Raw genomic sequence first — 18,833 nt, 5'->3', positions numbered from 1 at the left:
CGAGAAAGTCTTTTGGGGGCACGGTTTGCCAAACTGTGATTTCAATATCATACTATTTTACTTGGTACGTTGTTGTGGTCGTTTAACTCTTTGCCTGAAATCATGAAGCCAAATCGGTCAGAAATCGGGGTGTAAACGTGCCATGATGAACCATGATTGAAGGAAAAAAAAACAAAAAACTACAAAAATATTTTTAACCAGTGAAAGTTTGGGTTTGAAGTGTGAATTAGTACGATATTTTGAATATTTCCCTCTATTGTGTAATGGCTTAGAGGGAAAATAATGGCCTAATTTATGCATTCTGTGATAGATACCGCGAAATTTCCCTCATCGAAAGATTGCTACCACCCACATTTCCGACAAAATATCTTAAAATCAACAGCTTTTCTAAAAAATACAAACAAAAGGCTAATTCCTTGCTCTTCATCCTTAGTATGGCATGGCTGAGGCTTTTGAAAATGATTTCTACGCGCTTTCCTGTAGGGAAAAATTTTTTTTTATTTTCTTTCTAGTCACTTACAATTTTACTATCGAAACGTGTGGTGTTCCTGGAATCTTACCTCTCGAGCAACATTCGTTTGTTTTTGTTAAAGCACTTGGTTTGTCATTATTTCTGGTTACAGTGGCCAAACTGTAATGTCATCTTTGAACTGTGACTTCATAAACAATAAATTCAATATTTGTGGGAATCGTTCTATTGATAAGAGTCGAGAATCGTGAACGCGGACACATTGTCCGTCCATCCCGGCATGAGGATTCACCTTCTGCTCCTGTAAGTGTTGACAATTTGAGATATCTAGCGTCCTTTAATATTTCTTTGTGCAGAATTCCTTCTAACAATTTTTCAGTAATGATTTTGCTCCAGTAGCAATGATTATCCTTGGCTTGTGCTCTGGTTTTTAAAGCCAAAAAATCTTTCGAAGTATGTATATTGAAGTAGCTGTATTTGAAACTTCTTCACACTGCCCAAAATTGAAACATTCCTTAAGAAGCCTCAATTTCATTTTCACTTCCTTCAAAGACTCGCGCAAAAATCTGTGAAAATTGGCTAAACAATCCTATCAGGTGAGGGGAGCAACACAAGATGTCAAGTTAGCAAATGAGACAGAAAGAAATTGACATCACTGACTTGAAGAGATAGTACCTGCTTGGAACCACCCTTTTTTTTTTTTTTCATTCTAAGGAGTTGTTTTTTCTCTATAAATTAAACGGTTTCTCTGGCCGAATGAATATTTCAAACAGCCATTTATTTGTGATTTTTTAAAAAGGTTCATTTAGGCTACAACAAGAAAATAAGATTTCATCCAAGCTCAAGGAAGAACGTCTTAAGAGTATGGCTAGTTAAGCACTCTGACATGCTTGTTCGCAAACTTGGTCTAGGACATACCATTTCTCCGTGTGACAATGTTTTTAGGGCTAATGAAATGTTGCTATTACTTTCAGTAAACCTTTTGACATATTTTTGCCCGTTTATGAGCAACAAACAAAATTTATTTACCATCCAGTTTTCCATTTATTAAGAAATGTAGTTCACAGCAGACGGGAACGTGACAACTAAAAGAGTGCTATGATCCTTTTACTACGAAATGGTATCGGTAGGTCAAAAAAATTTAGTTGTGATCAGGAAGGGTTTTGTAAACATCTAGTAAACAAAGAAACGGTGAAGTTTGCGTGATCTAATTTTTGAAAAGAAGAGTACCTCGCAAATGAAATTTTATTTTTAAAAATCTGATTTCCAGTGATTCAACAATGTTGTTTGCAATGATCGCTGATCGTAGAGTGAGAACATCATGGTTTAGGTTTGTTACATCATTTTTCTCTGAAGCAAGATAATTTAGTTCTGTTATTGATCATTGACAAAGCCACGACCAGTAAAGAGCGTATTAAGGGAAAAAAAAAACATCGCCGCCTGAATTCTGGAGTGTTCTGCGCATGCGAATATTTTGAGACAAATGCAATAACATCATTGTGACGGAAGAATGATACACACCTAGTTGGCTTCATTTGCTCGACATGCAAGTAATTATTACACGCGCGAGAGAAGAAAGTAAAACAATTTCATCGATTACGAATTTAATGTTACATCATCGGATAAGTCGGACCAAGCTAGCAATCCTAGCTTACAAAACATCTGCAATAGAGGAATATGTCGTCGGTCTGATCAAGTGAAGCTGGAAAATCTCGGAAAAGGTTGAAAATTAAATGTTGATAGTTGATACCAACATGAAATATAAACACCAATTGGTAAAAATTGATAAAAAAAATTGTAAACAACCAGCTGGTAATTTAAAGCCTCATGCGAAGTTCTTTTGAAACAGTTTCCCATTGCGCACATGTGTCTATTGCAGACAATTGAGTAAGGGATAAAATTCACTTGAATCCAGTGACTATAGTTGTGATCGACAATTTCAAATTTCGGACGCATGTTAAGTATTCTCAAGGATGGCAGTCATTATGACAAAGGGCTAATACTCGAAACGTCAACTTTGAAATTCTTGAAGGTGGCTGACTTACTTTATCAACCCAGTTCATAGATCAACTTATCTTGCTACACGCCCCCCCTCCCGCCGACGCAGCACCACAGTTTCCTGATAAATAACCCCTTTATTCACTTCACTGACTGTCTGTCTCACTGACTCAGTGACTGACTAACTAAATATGGCTCACTCACCTAATGTTAAAATTCCATCGTTTTCACCCTTCAGATGCGGAGTAGTTCTTGTTTCAAATGAAATTCACTCATCGAAAGTTTACAGTGGAGATAATCCTGACTTCAACAGTCAAAAAACAGTCCATGACCCTCTATTGAATGACCTTATCAAGGCAGACGAACCTCAAAAACTACCGGAAAAAAGTAATGGTAAGTTCATTTTGGAAAATCACGCCAACCGTCAGCTACACAAAAAACGAAAAATTCAACTTGAAAACTCAATACTCAAGGCGAAAGATCTAGGTGGGGAAAATTTAGGTCTATATTTCTGACCGTTCAGAAATGAAAAGTTTCCTTAGGCCGCAAGATTTGCCTCACTGTTCAGTACAGTGTGTTAAGGGGTGCGTTGGGACCCTTCAAGGAAACTTGAAACTGCCGTTTAATTCCAGCTCTATGAAGTGCTCCTTAAGAATTAGTCGAAGAAAATAGTTTCTTACGCCTACCACGTTTAGCTTTAAGTGTGAATAAATGTGGTAATCCGAATTTTTGACATAAATAAGAAATGTTATGCACGAGAGAGTTTTTTTGGGGGCACGGCTTACCAAAATGTGATTTCAATATCATACTTTTTTACTTGCTACTTTGTTGTATTTGTTGTCTACATTCCAGACTGTTCAGAAATGAAAAGTTTCCATGGCACGCAAGACGTGCCTCACATTTTAGTGCAGTGTCTAAGAGGGTGTTAGGACCCTTCAAGGAAACTGGAGAGGAAAATGATAGCTTTATTGATCAAATTAAATATTTTTCCATAATTCCTCTAACGAATTCCACATAGTTAATTTTAACAGGTCTCCTTCCTTGTCGTTTCTTGCTTAAAGCCTTGAAATTCAGAATCTAAAAAACCAATCTTGTATAAAATAATTTTGTTCATCAAACTTATGAACTGACATCGAAGACCAAACAAAACTACTTCTATCTAGGTTCCTTTGAAAGCAGCTCGATTGACGCCATAAAGAATGATGCAAGTCTCGATAGAGGTATTGAAATTCTTACGTAGTCTCTTTCTCAACTATCAAAGATACAGCGATTATGCAGTTGGACTCAATGAGACATAAATATGCTTTTTTACTTCATTTAAATTTCAAGTCAAATTCTCAAATTTTATTAATTCCATGCAATAACCATGTTTGTGTCTTTATCTTTAAAGCATCTAACGATGGATTTAAAGTGGGAAACATACATATCACTGGTAAGAAGGTTTCAGTTACTAGTAACCCTTTACTCCCTAACATCAGTATGCATATTCTCCCTACTGTTCTCTATACATTTCCTAAGGTGCCGACAAGGAGAATTTGTTTAACAATCAAGATCTTTCTAGTTGGTGATTATTTCCTTTATTCTCGTGAATTCAGAGTTATTATTGTGAGGAGAAATTGGATGTTAATCACTCTTAGGAGTCAAAGGGTTGATACAAAGAGGATACTGGTTAGAAATGTGTTAGTATTGTATGCAGGTGTGGTTAGTTTTTGTAGAATTGTAACGTTAAAAGCTTTTGGTAAATTGTAATAAAAGATATAAGATTCCAAGTGAATCTGATGTCTCTTTGTGCAGGTCTTGGGTCAAAGCCTCGACTTAGCAAACTTTGCATGAGAAAAGGTATGTTTTTAAAGTTCAAATTGTTTATTAGTTTTCATATCACTGTCACAAAATCCAGTACCAAGGAAAAGTCAGCTAATGCTTGAACTGATAGTTGAAAAAGTAAGCTGGCAGATTGTAAACATATGTACAAAACCCTCAAACTGTTAGATTTTATTATATTATCAAGGCTGACTATGTATGACCAATGAGGTACTATTCGGCGAAATAGAACTACCCGCCAAAATCAGATTAAAAAACATTATTGGAATAGGCCCATTTATATACGAGGAGGTAATAGCCTCTCTCAATTGATGTTGCCTTGGCGTTGAATACCGACTGAAGTATGGTTCTTTTTCTTACAGATTGGCGACAACGTGTGAAAGACGCGCATCTATGTATCACCCTGCGAGGTCAGTGGAACGACAATTTATTGTAATTATCGATCTGCATTCGCACCGTGGGCAGGATTTTTCAGTTGTAGATGAATCTTCCACCAGCATCTGAGGTCGTGTGCTATTGGAAACAACCGTTTCAATCTAAACCAGTTTAGGCTTAAGCGTCTGACGGCTCACGATGGGAATATTTTTCAATTGTTATCCAACTGCATAAAGAAGAGTACAAATAACGCGCGAATAGAAATACAAATATCCTGCGATATTGTACGGTTATTTAGACAGCTGGTTATTTTGTACTGTAAAAAAATCTATTTAACCAGACAACTGCGCGCTACGCTTCTATCCGCTTTTCTTTTTCCACCTTATGAGAAATAAACAAAGAGTTAGCAGAAAAATTATTAGACGTTTTGGAAAGAAAAATGATTAGACGTTTTGGTGTGTAGTATCGCTGAGTATTTTTACTCGTTGTTTGTACTATGACTCGCCCTACGGGCTCGTCAAAATACGGCACAACTCGTTAAAATACGTAGCGATACTACACACCAAAACGTCTTACAAGATATATTTAGTAAAGGTTTCGGTTGAAACTTGTTAACTCCTGACAATATTAAATTTCGTTCTTCTTCACGTTAACAAATTGAGGGAGAACGACATGGCTGCCAATTTCCGTGTTTGGGCACTATCCCCTCTGCTTTCTTCCTGATTTGCTCGTTTAAAAACTGTCTACTTCTACCATATCTGGTAAATCGAAAGAACACAAGGATCATGCCATTTTATTCTCAGAAAGTGTCACGATCGGTAACTGACACCAGCGCGTGCATTTAGCAAGAAAAATGACAGCGGTCGCCGCCTATAATTTTTCGACTAGCTCCCCGGTTCGATACCGTTTGGAGAAGATGATCACACAAGCAAATCAATCAACAGAAAATGGAAACCCTAAGCAAGCTGAAACGATTAATTTTAAGAAAACAATTCATTGTTGATATTTGCTCGAAATCAGGGTGGTTTTTATTACAAATTGTAACGTTTCCTCTACAATAATGTGTTCAACAGAGACCACATGACATCTCCTCGGCCACGCTTTGGTCAAACGATTGTCAAACTTGAAATAAAGGACCACAGAGTTATTTTTAGTCGTTTATTAACTCTACTAGATTTATGATACCCGAGGAAGGTCTTACCAGCTTTCGTTGTGCAATGTGAAGTCCGGCCCCTTGTTTAAGATTTCTATCTTAGGAGAGCTTTTTGATCACTAATTTATAAAACCAACTACTTTTAAAACAGTTCCTTTTACGCAAATGTCTCTATCGACAATTAAAAGGTGTCGGTTGCTGTTTCGAATTTTGAACTGTCTAAAAATTACGTATATGTTTATTCATAGAAGTATAATTTTTTAGACTTCATATCAGAAATCAGATGGTATAGTAGTTCCAGACATTTCTTTCCGTTGGAATTCAGCGCCATTTTGCATGAATTAACTTCCAACTTGAAACGTCAACGTATTTAGTGGTGCAACTCAAAAACCTATCACGCTTATACGTTGACTTTGAATTTACAAAGGTTCGCGAAACAGGAAGCAAAAGAAAGAACGACGTTGGCGAAACAGATTGCGAAGGCGTCGTCGAAGGCGTCGAGAGCGTTATGCACGCCGAAGCAGGCGCGCTGTGCTACGTTTCAAGTATCACAGAGTTTGGAGGCCTATTGTCAAGTGGCGTGGTGGGTACCGCATGCGCTATCGACGTCGATGGATAAAGTTTGAGTAAGTTAGAAGATCTGTAAAGTGTCGTCTTGAAAGACTGTTTTAGAGCTGTATGATGGCTACAATGATCGAGGGTTTTCCCAAAGCTTTAATAACTAATGACTTCTGACTCAATTTCCAAACAGATATCGCCGAGGGAGGAACTTTGTAGCAACTCTCAATGGTAAACATCGCAAAATACGTAGAATCAGACGTCGTTTTAAGATTCTCGTGGGTCGCAAAAGGTGGTCATATATCAAAAGACGTCGTGGAAGGCTCGGTGTTTACTGGAGAGGGCGATACAGACCAATTAAGCTTAAAGGAATTCGCCTCAGGATACGTTACGGTATGAGGTGGAGAGTCGTCCGAGGAAAGCTTCCCAAAGGAAGAAGACAAAGACGAAAAAGGAGACGTGCAAAAAGGCGACGACAAAAGAAGCTCGTGAGGAAGTGGCGTCGCATGTTCCGACGCCAAAGACGACGGAAAAGACGGCGTAATGTTTTTCGCTTTAAACTTAGCAAAAAGTGGATTAATGTTTACCGTCAAGGGAGACATTTTAGGGGCCGAATAAGAAGAAAGTGGAAAAAAATAAGGTAATTAAACAGGTCTTCGATGAAAGATCCTATAGTTCAATAATGAGAAATTGCCTGCCTGTAAAATCTGCGCTTTTGCTTTCAAATGAGTTCTAGAGACTAACAGCGTTTACTTCTTAGTGTTCACTCGATGCAAAAGTGAATTCGTAATTATATCGATACCACTGAAATACCAGATGTTTTCCTGTTTCAAAAACAACATTTCCTGATACTGTTTATATTTTCACATGTGAGGGAGACAATGTCGTCATGACGACTAGGTTTGGCACCCTTAAAAGCTAATTTAATTTATCAAAATTACTGGGGGCATGTAGGCAGTTTCAGTAGCATTTCCGCTTGCTGAGTTCACGTGTACGAAATCTTTGCACTGTGATGTAATAGCCTGGATTTTTCCTTTGATCATCTAACGATATAAGTTTTTCTGTAGGTATCGCAATAACAGAATTGGAATCAGAGGTAGGAGGGGCTGGCAATGGCTACCTAGAAAACCAGTCAAGGTTCGAATGGACCGACGCTGGCGGTTACTGCGGTTAATTCGCGGGAAACCTCGCGTCAGATTTAGAAATGGACTAAGACGACTTCGTTTAAAACGCGGTAGGGCTCGAATCATGTACAGAGGTGCATGGAGGCGGCCAAGGACGCGAAGAGTAATACGAAGAAGGCAGAGACGACGACGAGAGAGGTCAAGAAGGAGGATGAGAAGGGCGAGACGCAGGCGCCGAAAGATGTTACCTAGAACTGTCATGCGCGTTAGGTTCAGGGGACGACAAAGAAGGATTTATAGGCGAGGAAAAAGCCTTCGGATACGTTATAGAGGTCGAAAAAGACCAGTAAGGTAAATAACTTTCCAGTTTTCATAACTCTTCCATTTATTTTCATATTGTGTGCTGAAAGTTTGTGTGTACTTTCCGGGGCAGCATTTGACATCAGCTTTTCTGTATGACTATCGCTGGACTCTACCAAACGAGTTCGTATATCTTCCAAGGACAAACATTAAGGAAGACGGGTATTATAGCGTAATAACTGCCTGGTGAGCTTGCTCCTCGTGACGTAAAAAATAGCCAACAGAATCGCGCAAAAATTAATGGTTGGCTATAATGGTTAAATATTCACTCCACCTTCGAAGAATAAACGTAAAGTAAGAAATATGTGGCCCACAGATGAGCACCTCAAGACTTAAAGCTCTCCTTATTTTCCTGTGTCTTCTCTTCTCATCAGTTATATTAACAATTCAAATTTGCTTTTTACATCTTAGATATAGGAATCGAACAGGACAGATCTCTTTCCGGTTTGGAAGACGACGAATCTACATTAGAAGTCGACCTCAGTTTATGATCAAAAGGCGATGGCGTCGTGCAAGACGATACAGAGGCAAGATGAGTGTTCGTGTTGGACGAAGATACCGGCGAGTCAAGGTGGAGCGTGGAGGACCCGTTTATCGAGGACACAGTAGATGGAGAGGAATCAGGCGTCCAAAGATCAGAAGAAGAGCTGTGATGCGGGTTAGATGCGGAAGAAAATTAAGAAAGATTTACAAAAGAGGAAGAAGACTGGTGATGAATCGCAAAGGTCGATTACGAACAGTGAGGTGAGGTTGAGTGGGTTGCCTGTAGGACTGATTGGTTCCAAAACCGTGAAAAAACTGATCTGAAAAATCAGTTTTTTTGTCAGGGATTATTAACTTCTTTTTCTTCAGAAAGAGGTACAATTGTTACAAATGGGATCGAATTAACTAGAAAGAGAAAAAGAAGCGGTAAATGAATTAAGAAAATCTAAGGTTTGAATGGTGCGGATATAATGGCTCATATGGAAGTGAACTAAGAAAATTCGACAGAGAAAAGGTTTGCAACGGCTTCTTTTACGACATTGTTGTCTTCTTCCTTCCCGTTTCGCAAGGTTAGTGTCAAACTTTTAATTTATATTTTCTTGCCTGTCGCAGATATGAAAATCGAACAGGACGGTTGTCTTATCGACTCGGAAAACGACGATGTTACATTAGAAGTCGACCTCAGTTCTTGATCAGAAGGCGATGGCGGCGTGCAAGACGAGTCAAAGGCAATATGAGAGTTCGTGTTGGACGAAGATACCGGCGAGTCGAGGTGAAGCGTGGAACGGCCGTTTTTGGAGGAAACAGTAGATGGACACGAATCAGGCGCCGAAGAATAAGACGAGGAGCCGTGATGCGAGTAAGATGCGGAGGAAAATTGAGAAAGATTTACAAGCGAGGAAGAAGACTGGTGATGAATCGCAAAGGTCGACTGCGAACAGTGAGGTGAGGTTGTCTGTGTTGCATGTGGAATTGATTGGTTCCCAAGCCGTGAAAGCTGATCTACAGCATGAGTTTTTTATATCGCTGTGAGTGTTAGCTACTATTTTGTTGGAAAAAAACATTATTTTGTCACAAATGAGACGAAATTATCAACAACTTTGAAATAGAAACAATAGCTTGATCAACTGATGTAATAAATCCACGAGTTTTGATCAGCGCATATATTGTGGCTCGTGTGGATGTTTATCATGAAAATTGCCTGAGGTTAATGAATGAATAAGAAGGGTCATTGGCGCGGACATAATGGCTCAGAAAGGGAACAACATTTTTCTGTCAAGTAAGATGACTACATTTAATTCTCATGGCTTTCCGTATGGCAGATATGAAAATCGAACAGGACGGTTGTCTTACTGGCTCGGAAAACGACGACACTACATCAGAAGTCGACCTCAGTTCCTGATCAAAAGGCGATGGCGGCTTGTAAGACGAGTCAGAGGCAAGATGAGAGTTCTTGTAGGACGAGGATACCGGCGAATCAAGGTGAAGCGCGGGAGACCGCTATTCCAAGCGCGAAAACCGACTTGGAAACGATCATCTTACAAACACAAGAAAAGTCGGACTTTGCGGCGCTACATGCAAAGAAGAAGACAGTTGCGACGTGACCGACGACGACAAAGGCGAGTGGATAGACGTATACGACGGAAGAGGAGGCGAATCAGCCCTTTGAAGATTCATTATCGCGGAAAGACGAGAAAAATCTATAAATGGAAGGGTAATTTAACATTCCGTCTAATGGGTCACCGAAGAAAAATCAGGTAATATAAAAAAATAAGGGTTACTATTTCGTAACTAGTATTATTTAATGTACATGTAGTCATCTTTCGTAGGTTTCTTTTGCAGGAAAGGCTGGCTAGTCACAGTTAGAATAGAGACAATTCTAATCTTTGGAAGCTGTCGATTTCTTCAAAATAGAGCCAGCGGGAAGCCACTCCAAAACAACATTGGCTTTGCCCATCACACATTGCGAAAATCTCGCCCACCTGATTTTTCACAAAAAAACTCAAAGACTTCGGCGCTTTTGGCCGGCACAATCAAATTGTTGTATTAGTCCATCGTCGTTGAATCAACATATTACTGAAGCTTAGAGGGCCGAAAAATTGTTATTGGTACATACCAAGTTCGTTTGAGGCTGCAGTGATTTAGCTCAGGGTATGCCCAGGACTCGAAACGAGCTTAAAAACAGGTTATTTGCAATGGTTTCTTTCCCCTTCGGGGTCGGAGACACCACATGCTTATATGGCCTCACAACAATAACAAACTGTGAATTTCATTTTAATTTAATTTAATTCTCCTTGCTGTGTGACGCGTGGTTTTAACAGAAGCCTTCATGAAACATCCAACTTTCAGGATCGGAAAAGAAGTGTATATTTCAACTTAATCGAGAGGACACAATGTAGTGATAGAATATCAGTTTGGTAACAACAACAACAAAAAAATGATACATGCATGGCTTATTTTTTAGTAGCACTTTATCTGAAGAATTTCTTTCATAAAATTATATTTGACAGGTACAGCCCAGGAAAGTTCCGTTTCCGTTACAGGAAAGGTTGGCGAGAAATTCCCGAGAAAAGTTATCGCCTTTCTGCCCGCGTGAAAAGAAGATGGAGAAGGGTACAAGGATCCCGCGTTCGTATCGGTAGAAAGTACGCGAAGATCAAAGTTACACCCCGCAGAATCCTTATCAAAAAAAGAAGGGGATGGAAATCATTAAAACGGGCGAAGGTTCGAAGACCCAGGAGGCTGCCTTGGAAAGCTAGTGGCAGGCGCAGAGGACCGCGACGTGGTGTAGTACGTTTTCGGTTTAACCGAATCTGGCGATCTGTCAGGCCAAAGGGAGGGATGTTAAGCTTCCGCACTAGACGCAAACCATACTTGTTGAAGTAAGTAAACCGTAACATGTGTTTTAATTGGTCAACCACGTTTCGTCTTGCTTACGGTTCGTTTGTGATGGAGCCGAAGAAGCCTTTTACAGAAGACAGTGGAATCAACCCAATCTAAAGCTCCATTTCCACACTTCTACATGTTTAAATTTGCGTCTTACGATATGACTGTGTTTGTGGTGCGTTTCTCTTATACTCTCCTGGCTCTGCTTAGAGGGGCAACCTTATCCCACGTTTTAGTTTGAATACATTCAATTGGTTATTAATCGATCCCTCTCTTCGTTTGCTTCAGATTCCGGAGAAAATCAGTTTTTTATCGCTTTAAAAGAGCAAGGAAATGGCTCCGTGTCAGAAACGTGTCAAAGAACGTTAAGATTCGTGTGAAAGGAAGTTACAGGCGTGTGAGGCCAGTCGGTAACAGACTTGGCGTCCGTTACCGCGGAAGGAGCAGACCAATTCGAGTCAGTCGTGGAAAACTAAGATTCCACAACGGTCTTAAATGGAGACGAACTTCGACTTCTTACGGTCGACAGGCAAGAAAACGGAGAGAACGTAAAGGGTTGCTGAAGCGCTGGGCAAGGTTCATGCGCCGTAGAAGAAAGCAGCAACGCCGCTATGGGTTACGTTCTGGAAGACTCCTGTTCAAGTATGGCAGAAAATTTAGAAAGGTCCAGAGGAGGATGGGGCGACTACGATTCCGTGTTGGTCGTAAAAGATATGGCCTTAGGTTAGTCAGTTATTGGGTTATATCGCTTTTTAGTCGAAAGTTACTTGACGTTGCGTTGGTTTTGCCTTCATTCGCACGATAATCTTTCAGTTGCGTTGCCTCATAAACCAATCACGAACGTAGCCAATTGACTCACATTTATTTTAAATGATGATACAAATAGGTTACGCCAGGTGCTTCGCACATTATGCGCTATCTATAAAGGAATAGATCCCAGATAACATAGCAAATCATCTCAGTAGATTTATACAATTCTAAACCACTGTCGATTTGCTTTTTACGAAAATATCGACGTCAAATAAAACGATTCTTTTGGTGCGTGACCATTGCATGATACGTGACGCAAGCAGCGTTGTCTAAATATTCTTATCGACTAAGGCAAATTGGCTAATCTGAGTTTGCGACATCACTACCAGTTGTGGTTGAGAATAAATATTGAATTAAAAAATTTGCTTCGATGGTGAGCAGCATTTCATTTCATTTCTATATGAAACCATTAGGGCACCTAAGAACAGGAGAGCTTGGTCACGTTTTGTACCTAGTCATTTTGCAAACGTTTGATTTTGATAGAGTATAGAAGCCCAAGGCTAAAGGACAGTGGCGCTTCTCTGTCTTCGTGTTTATGTTTGTATCTCTTTTTTGTTTTGCAGAATTCGCGGAGGGAGAGTGAGTATACGCCCTGGGAATAAGCCATGGCGACCGGTTAAACGTATCATTCGCCGCCTAAAGGTGGTTACCCGACGAAAACTACGCTGGATATATCCTAAACGAGGACTACTGAAGGTAAATATAAAAGGAAAAGGAAGACCAATCAGCTTCCGTCGTGGACGTCCAAAGATCAAATTAGGCAGGAAGTGGATAGGCCTCAATCGGAAGAGGAAATATCCCGAAATGCGACTCAAATATAGAGGAAGGTATAGGAAAGTTCAGAGAAGACGTGGTGGCTGGAACATAGGATACCGAGGCAGATTGAGACGAGTCATACTGAGAGGAAAACAGTTTGGGATCCGTGTCAGGGGACGATGGAGATATGTGCCTTCCAGAGAAGGAGCCCTCCAGATACGTCGCAGAGGAACATGGCGATCTGTGCGAATCTGCTGTGACAAGCCCCGCGCTATGTTTAACGGTCGTCTTCGAAGATTACGCCTGCGCAACGGGAAGGTGAAGATACGAGAAGGACTGGGTTGGGAAAAAATACGACGGCGGAATCGGGGCCCATTTGGTTTTAAAATGAGAGGTATTAATCAGTTGAAAAATTGTTATGCTAGTTTCATAAATTCGTGAACTCCTTTTCTCTGGGACATAAGAAATAACTTATAAGTAACTTCCAACCCGGTTATAAAACACGTTGTTATATACCTAGACTTTCACTCAACAAAACCAGCGCTGTGATTAGTTGATTCTTGATCACGTACCCCTGATCAAAATTCAATTGTATCCCGATCGGGGTACAATTGCGTAGTTGTTGCCCGCGCGCCGAATACAACAGCATGTTTTTGATATATGATTGTTTATGGAAAAGTCTAAATATATAGCAAGGCATTTAATGTAAGGTCCGAGGGAAACTAACTGTTTCCCTCGGAACCATACATTAAGTGTATATTAAAGTAACTTCAAATAAAACAAGCTATAAGCAACTACCAACCCAACCGGGTCGGAAGTTATACATAAAATCCTTCTAGAGCATCTCTGTTTTGCTTATATTCTCTTTCTTTCATTGGCGGCTGATAGCAGACAGACCCTGGGAACAAGTAGAGGAAGACTTCAGTGACAATTGTCTTTCAGTACTTTTTACCTTAACTCGATCTCTGAAGTAAAATGTAACTGCGCAATAGTATGTCTATTACAGCTGTTCCGAGGAAGCATGAATTTTTCAGGCTTCTTCTTCTGCAAATTCTTTCATTTTTATCGCCACCGAGAGTAATTTCGACAATGAAAATGAACGGTAAACACGACTTTTCGGCCAAACTCTAGTCATTTTCAAGTGAACGGTAAGAATGTCACGACGAATATATATACATATGCGTGTAAGTAGCATAAAATTTTTGGAAGTGTAAAAGGACGATAAAATCATACAAAAAGAAGAAATAATTAGAAGCTAATTAAAAAACCAAATTAAACATAAAAATTAAAACCAAGTTAAAAGCCTTTGCACGAATTGAGACCGATTGCACATTAAAAGCTGGTCTCAGTTCTTGAATAGGCAACATGTCATAAAGTAGGCATAAAGTAGGCAGTCAAATTATGAGAGTAATCTTGTTTTTTTCTTCATTTCTTCTTTTCGCTCTTTTAATATACAGATAAAATCGCTGAACAAGGTACAAAGAAGAAATCTTTGAATTCAGAAGAGAATCATTTCATAGATCCTAGCTCAGTAACAAAAACTTCCGTGAAGCCGCAAGTGTACGAGTCACCACCTACAGCTGCTGACCAGCAAGAACCCGCCTTACCAGAAGCCGAGGAATCAAGCTTAGGGAGGGGCAATGGTACGAGCGGCAACGAAATGTTACTGGAAAATTAAAACGGAATAATTAGAGCAGCAAGAATAAATTATTTTCAAGTGAGGGAGACTTAAACGATGTACTAACTGATATCAGTTTAATTCCAGAGGGTCTCAATGGGGTTAACCGTAAGCCTTAATTCAAAATAGCCTTTAAGCGTAAAAATTGACAAATTTTAACCCATAGTCACAAAAAAGGTTAACCGTAAATTTCTGTCTGGTAACCACAAAAGAAAGAAAATAACTGTTAGCCGTAAAATTTCCCAAATGCCACCCGTATGCCGCAAAAGATATTACCCCATTGAGACTCTCATTCTATTAATGCAGCGTCACAAGGTAAAGGAATGATCAAGTGGACAGTTGAGAAAGGGAGTGAGATTCCAACCGTACGTTGTGTGTTATTTACACTTTTTTAGGAAGTTAACATCTCTAACTCACAATTTACTAAGCGTGCATCAATCGGACGCAGGCGAGAGTTCACTGGTGTTCGCTCAACAGGTTTGGCTATGTAGCCAGGAAAAGGGATTGGTCTCCTTCCTCAAAAGAATTGTTATTAAACATGTGGAATGATTTGTAAACAGTAAGAGTGCAATTTCAAATCAGTGATGCTGAATAATCAGAGGCCAATTTCTATGGGACTAGCAGCACGGGACAAACTTAGTTTGGTGAGCGAAAAAAAAGGGAATTGTTTTTGGGCCTTCGGGAAGTATTTTTAATTGTCATTCAAGGGAGTCCTGCAAAGTAGTTGTGATGAAGGTTTTTTAGTATCTCCTTGTTATTTTTTCTTTTGAGGACGGATGATTTCATGTTTTTGAGGTAAACTCGGGGCACGAATAGCATGATGAGGAAAAAGAAGAAAATTTTGTTTATCGCTGGGGAGTATTGTCAATTGTCATTCGAGAGTCTCGCGAAGTCGGCAAAATGAAGGTGTTTAGGGAGTGTTTGTGTAAACATTGATGCGCAAAATCGAGTGCCATGTTCCGGTTTATATCTTCTTATCCTTCTTATGATTAGGCAAGATACCAGGTGTATAACTATTTAGACACGAGTTTTATCTTCGATTCTTTTTTTTTTTTTTTTTTGGAAACTAGACAAGTAAGCATCCTTCCTGCACCATAATACACAAGAACATGCCAAGTGTTTAAAACAGTCGAGGTTGTGTTGTTTGTCCAGTATTGCGAGATCAGATTGATTCATTTTAGGTGGTGTGATATAAACTAATGTGAGATTTATTTGCTGCCATTAATTATTCCTTTTCTACTAATTACACTGATACTGTGTATCTCTTGTGAAGGGTTCTATCTAATAATTAATAAAAGCATTGAAAAAGTATTATGTGAAACTTGACTCATAATTTCCTCTGGCTGACCCTCGGCATTTTTGTATCACTCCCTGCCTTTCAACTCAGTGGTTCGCATTCGAGGTATTTGGATGCGAGCTGTGAATATTCATTCACAAAGATCAGGTGGAGGGTAAAGGCTATATTAAAATTCCCTGAAAAATAAATTAACTAAAATTAACGATATGTTTTGGTGTTTTTACGCCTATATATTTTCAATTTTTGTCGTCAACTTTTGAGTAATCATCCAGAAACAATAGTAATCTTTTGTAGAACTTAAATTCTTACAAATGTGCGCCACCTTTTAGACACTACTTTACGGGAAGCTATTAAGTAACCAGCCATTGAGCGATTTTGAGCTGAGACACACGAATTGGGCCTACATGACACTTCAGCACGGATTTAAAATGGCGGTCAGGCAGCCTTCGAAAATCATCATAGCCCTCGGAAATGAGTTTTTGGTGGGACTTCTGTGCGAAGTGATTCAGAAATCAATACGGACAGCTAAGCTTGAGTTAGGGGAGAAAACTGTGGTAAGTTATGTCTTATTTGGTTAAGACTGCGTACGAATATTCACTGCAAAATGTTTGCGATATGGACACAAATGCTCCGGCGACGTGCGTTATGGAAGCGTCTCTAATACGTCTGTGGCTTTTCTGTTTGCTAAGGGCGCTGTGAGGAAGTAAAGAAATGATCCTATAATTGAATTACGGTTAAAGAAATTACCTGGATTAACAGCTGTTGTCCAAAGAAGTGGACGTGGAGGAGTACATTCTCTAAAGTCTTGATTATCCATAGAATGTATGACTCGTTTGCAGCTTTGCCACCTCATAATTCCCAGTTTCGATCAGCGTCGTTAAATCGAAGGCACCGAGTACAGGGCCAGGGTAAAGTTCGGGACACTCACTCCAGGTGACCTGGGCTTTCTTCGTCTCGCTAGATACTCGGCGTTTTGTATATATTGTGTCTATACATTTTCATTATTTTAGTGTTTGTGGGTTCGTTAGTTATGTATATTGAACACTATGCAATTGATAACGATGTGTTTACAACAGTTGTTGTCCAATGTGACATGATTTCGAGTGCAATTTGCTTTAAATATGCACGAGTGAATTTTTCAGAGAAACAAAATTGCACAAGCCCGTTGGACAAAACCTCACGTTTGGCAGAAATAACCATGCCAATTTGTAATTTGCAATCGTGTTACAAATTTGCACCCGAGTCACAGAAGAAGTTCGTTCTTTTCATGCTGATTCATATGGTGACAATGTATCACATTAGCAGCGATTTCTACCGACACTGTGAAGCTTTTTAGCCGGAAGTTTAAGTACAACTAAAAAGTAAAACATCATCAAAAACAATATCAAGGGATACAAAAAAGTGACCTGGAAAGGCACCGTTGAAAGTGTGGAAGTCGAACCAGGCAAGTGTGCTCTTAATAAATACAAGTAATATTTTACTAATAAAAGCAAAGGTATTAGCCGCGCCAAGATTCTCCCTTGCCTGGTTGAGCTTGCTCCACTGTAACCGAGTTTTGAGTCTTTCTGCTTTCCGCCCCTTAGGGATTACAACAGTGTTGCTGAGAGACGTAAAAACATTCGGTAGCTAAACGAAGACGAAAAGACTGTTCACAACCATTCACAGCTTAGATACACCTCTTGTTATTTTTGTCCATATCAGCTGTCAGTCAGTAATATATTTCTATATAAGCTCATATTCACCCTGCTAAATAAAAGACCGGTCAATCTGTCGGATTGTGCAGTTGCTGATTGGTGAATTTTTGGTTTGCGCTGTGCGCTCATGAGTTTAAAATCAAACTTTTATTTCGTCATCGCTAGAGTTAAAACAAGCATCTTCATTGTCACTTAATCGGTACAAACAAATTTTTACTCCCAAAGGTCACAAAATCCCGCTGGAACGAATACTCAGTCGTTGGTAATTTAGTGTTAACAACTAAGTTGAAAACGTAAATTGGCCACCGTAAAGAGTTTAAAGGCTGACGTTTCTAGCGAAGGGCTAACGCTCGAAACTTCAGCCTTTGAAGTCTTTACGGTGGGAAAATTACGTTTTCAACTCAGTTGTCAAAACTAAATAACCTGCTATACTCTCCCACCGACGCAGCACCACAGTTTCCTTAGAAACTTACTACCTTTACTCAGTCTTTGCACCCGTTTTGATTTTAATGGTGCACTGATTGGTTTAGTTGTAGAGGCATTGTCCTTTAGATTTTTGGTCCCAGGTGCATTAGATCTTCCTTTTGACAAGAAATAAGGTAATTTCTGACGTTTGAGTGACATGAGAATGAATTAGTCAGAAATTAATATTCTGATGGCACGTTAAAGAGGTTCGCGTGGCATCTTGGAAGTTTCAGGACGCATACACCAGAAGACTGACTGACTCATCCTAAAAAAAAACTTTTCGCATTGAATGTCTCGCGTGAGTGTAATCAGAATGTGATAATTTATAACAATAAACTAAAATGGCTTACTCCAAAATGCTCGTAATGTGTCAAAGGGGTAACCTTTGGGTGGAATTTCGTGCCTTCTTACGGCTCCTGTAACAAAGTACAATAGCCAGTGAAGTGCGTCGAACCATTGATAAAGTAAAGTAAAAAGCGAATGAAACAAATTTGAAGCTCGCAGGCAGCGCCAACTAGGGTTTGGTGTTACTTCTATTGAAAAATAAAAACAGTTTAAAAAGTTTTTTTGAAGCCAATAAATCAATTGAATGAAGGTGTGAAAAACTATTATTGGCCAATTTTGTAACCGGTAGAATTTTCTCAGCTCAGCAGTTGGAGAGTCAGCGTGAATTTGTTGGATAAAACAAGACATCAGATAGCGATAAAGACAAAACATTAAATAGAAGCCTTTTTTCGCATCATATCTGTTCGAAGAAAAGTCCTACTTTAAAAATTTCTTAACGTAGCAGTTGTTCATTTCCACTCAAATTGTTGATGCGATTCAAAGTTGTTGCTTGTTGACGAAGACAAGATTTAGAGGCTAAAACGAAGACAAACTAGTTCTCGTTAATGTAACTATTGGAAG

General features: G+C 39.4%; 2 protein-coding genes across 2 annotated transcripts; both read left to right on the top strand.

Moving 5' to 3' along the window:
• The first annotated feature begins 660 nt into the window (after positions 1–660).
• On the top strand, positions 661–4,076 carry LOC149049654 (uncharacterized). The gene is made up of 5 exons (XM_089198643.1): positions 661–772; positions 2,706–2,860; positions 3,631–3,687; positions 3,858–3,944; positions 4,063–4,076. Exons 1-5 carry the CDS (start codon positions 750–752, stop codon positions 4,074–4,076), a joined length of 336 nt encoding a protein of 111 aa, XP_089054769.1. The 5' UTR covers positions 661–749.
• Positions 4,077–4,223: 147 nt separating this feature from the next.
• Positions 4,224–17,380, top strand: LOC113665591 (uncharacterized). The gene is made up of 12 exons (XM_089195816.1): positions 4,224–4,306; positions 4,651–4,698; positions 6,244–6,442; positions 6,568–7,014; positions 7,442–7,849; positions 8,270–8,602; positions 8,954–9,286; positions 9,664–10,098; positions 10,852–11,223; positions 11,516–11,950; positions 12,601–13,187; positions 14,251–17,380. Exons 1-12 carry the CDS (start codon positions 4,246–4,248, stop codon positions 14,469–14,471), a joined length of 3,879 nt encoding a protein of 1,292 aa, XP_089051942.1. The 5' UTR covers positions 4,224–4,245; the 3' UTR covers positions 14,472–17,380.
• Positions 17,381–18,833: the final 1,453 nt, after the last annotated feature.

This window comes from Pocillopora damicornis, chromosome 2 (genome assembly GCF_964200805.1).
Source record: "Pocillopora damicornis chromosome 2, jaPocDami1.2, whole genome shotgun sequence".
In the NCBI taxonomy this organism is placed as follows: Eukaryota; Metazoa; Cnidaria; class Anthozoa; order Scleractinia; family Pocilloporidae; genus Pocillopora; species Pocillopora damicornis.
This window is presented reverse-complemented; position numbering and strand designations above follow the sequence as displayed.

Excerpts from the sequence above, each read along its gene's own strand:
- LOC149049654 (XM_089198643.1), top strand. The coding sequence starts at position 750 with ATGAGGATTCACCTTCTGCTCCT. Across the intron at positions 2,861-3,630 it reads ACTACCGGAAAAAAGTAATG|GTTCCTTTGAAAGCAGCTCG; the intron begins GTAAGTTCATTT and ends ACTTCTATCTAG. Across the intron at positions 3,688-3,857 it reads TGATGCAAGTCTCGATAGAG|CATCTAACGATGGATTTAAA; the intron begins GTATTGAAATTC and ends TTATCTTTAAAG.
- LOC113665591 (XM_089195816.1), top strand. The coding sequence starts at position 4,246 with ATGTCTCTTTGTGCAGGTCTTGGGTCAAAGCCTCGACTTAGCAAACTT. Across the intron at positions 9,287-9,663 it reads GGTCGACTGCGAACAGTGAG|ATATGAAAATCGAACAGGAC; the intron begins GTGAGGTTGTCT and ends TCCGTATGGCAG. Across the intron at positions 11,951-12,600 it reads CGTAAAAGATATGGCCTTAG|AATTCGCGGAGGGAGAGTGA; the intron begins GTTAGTCAGTTA and ends TTTGTTTTGCAG.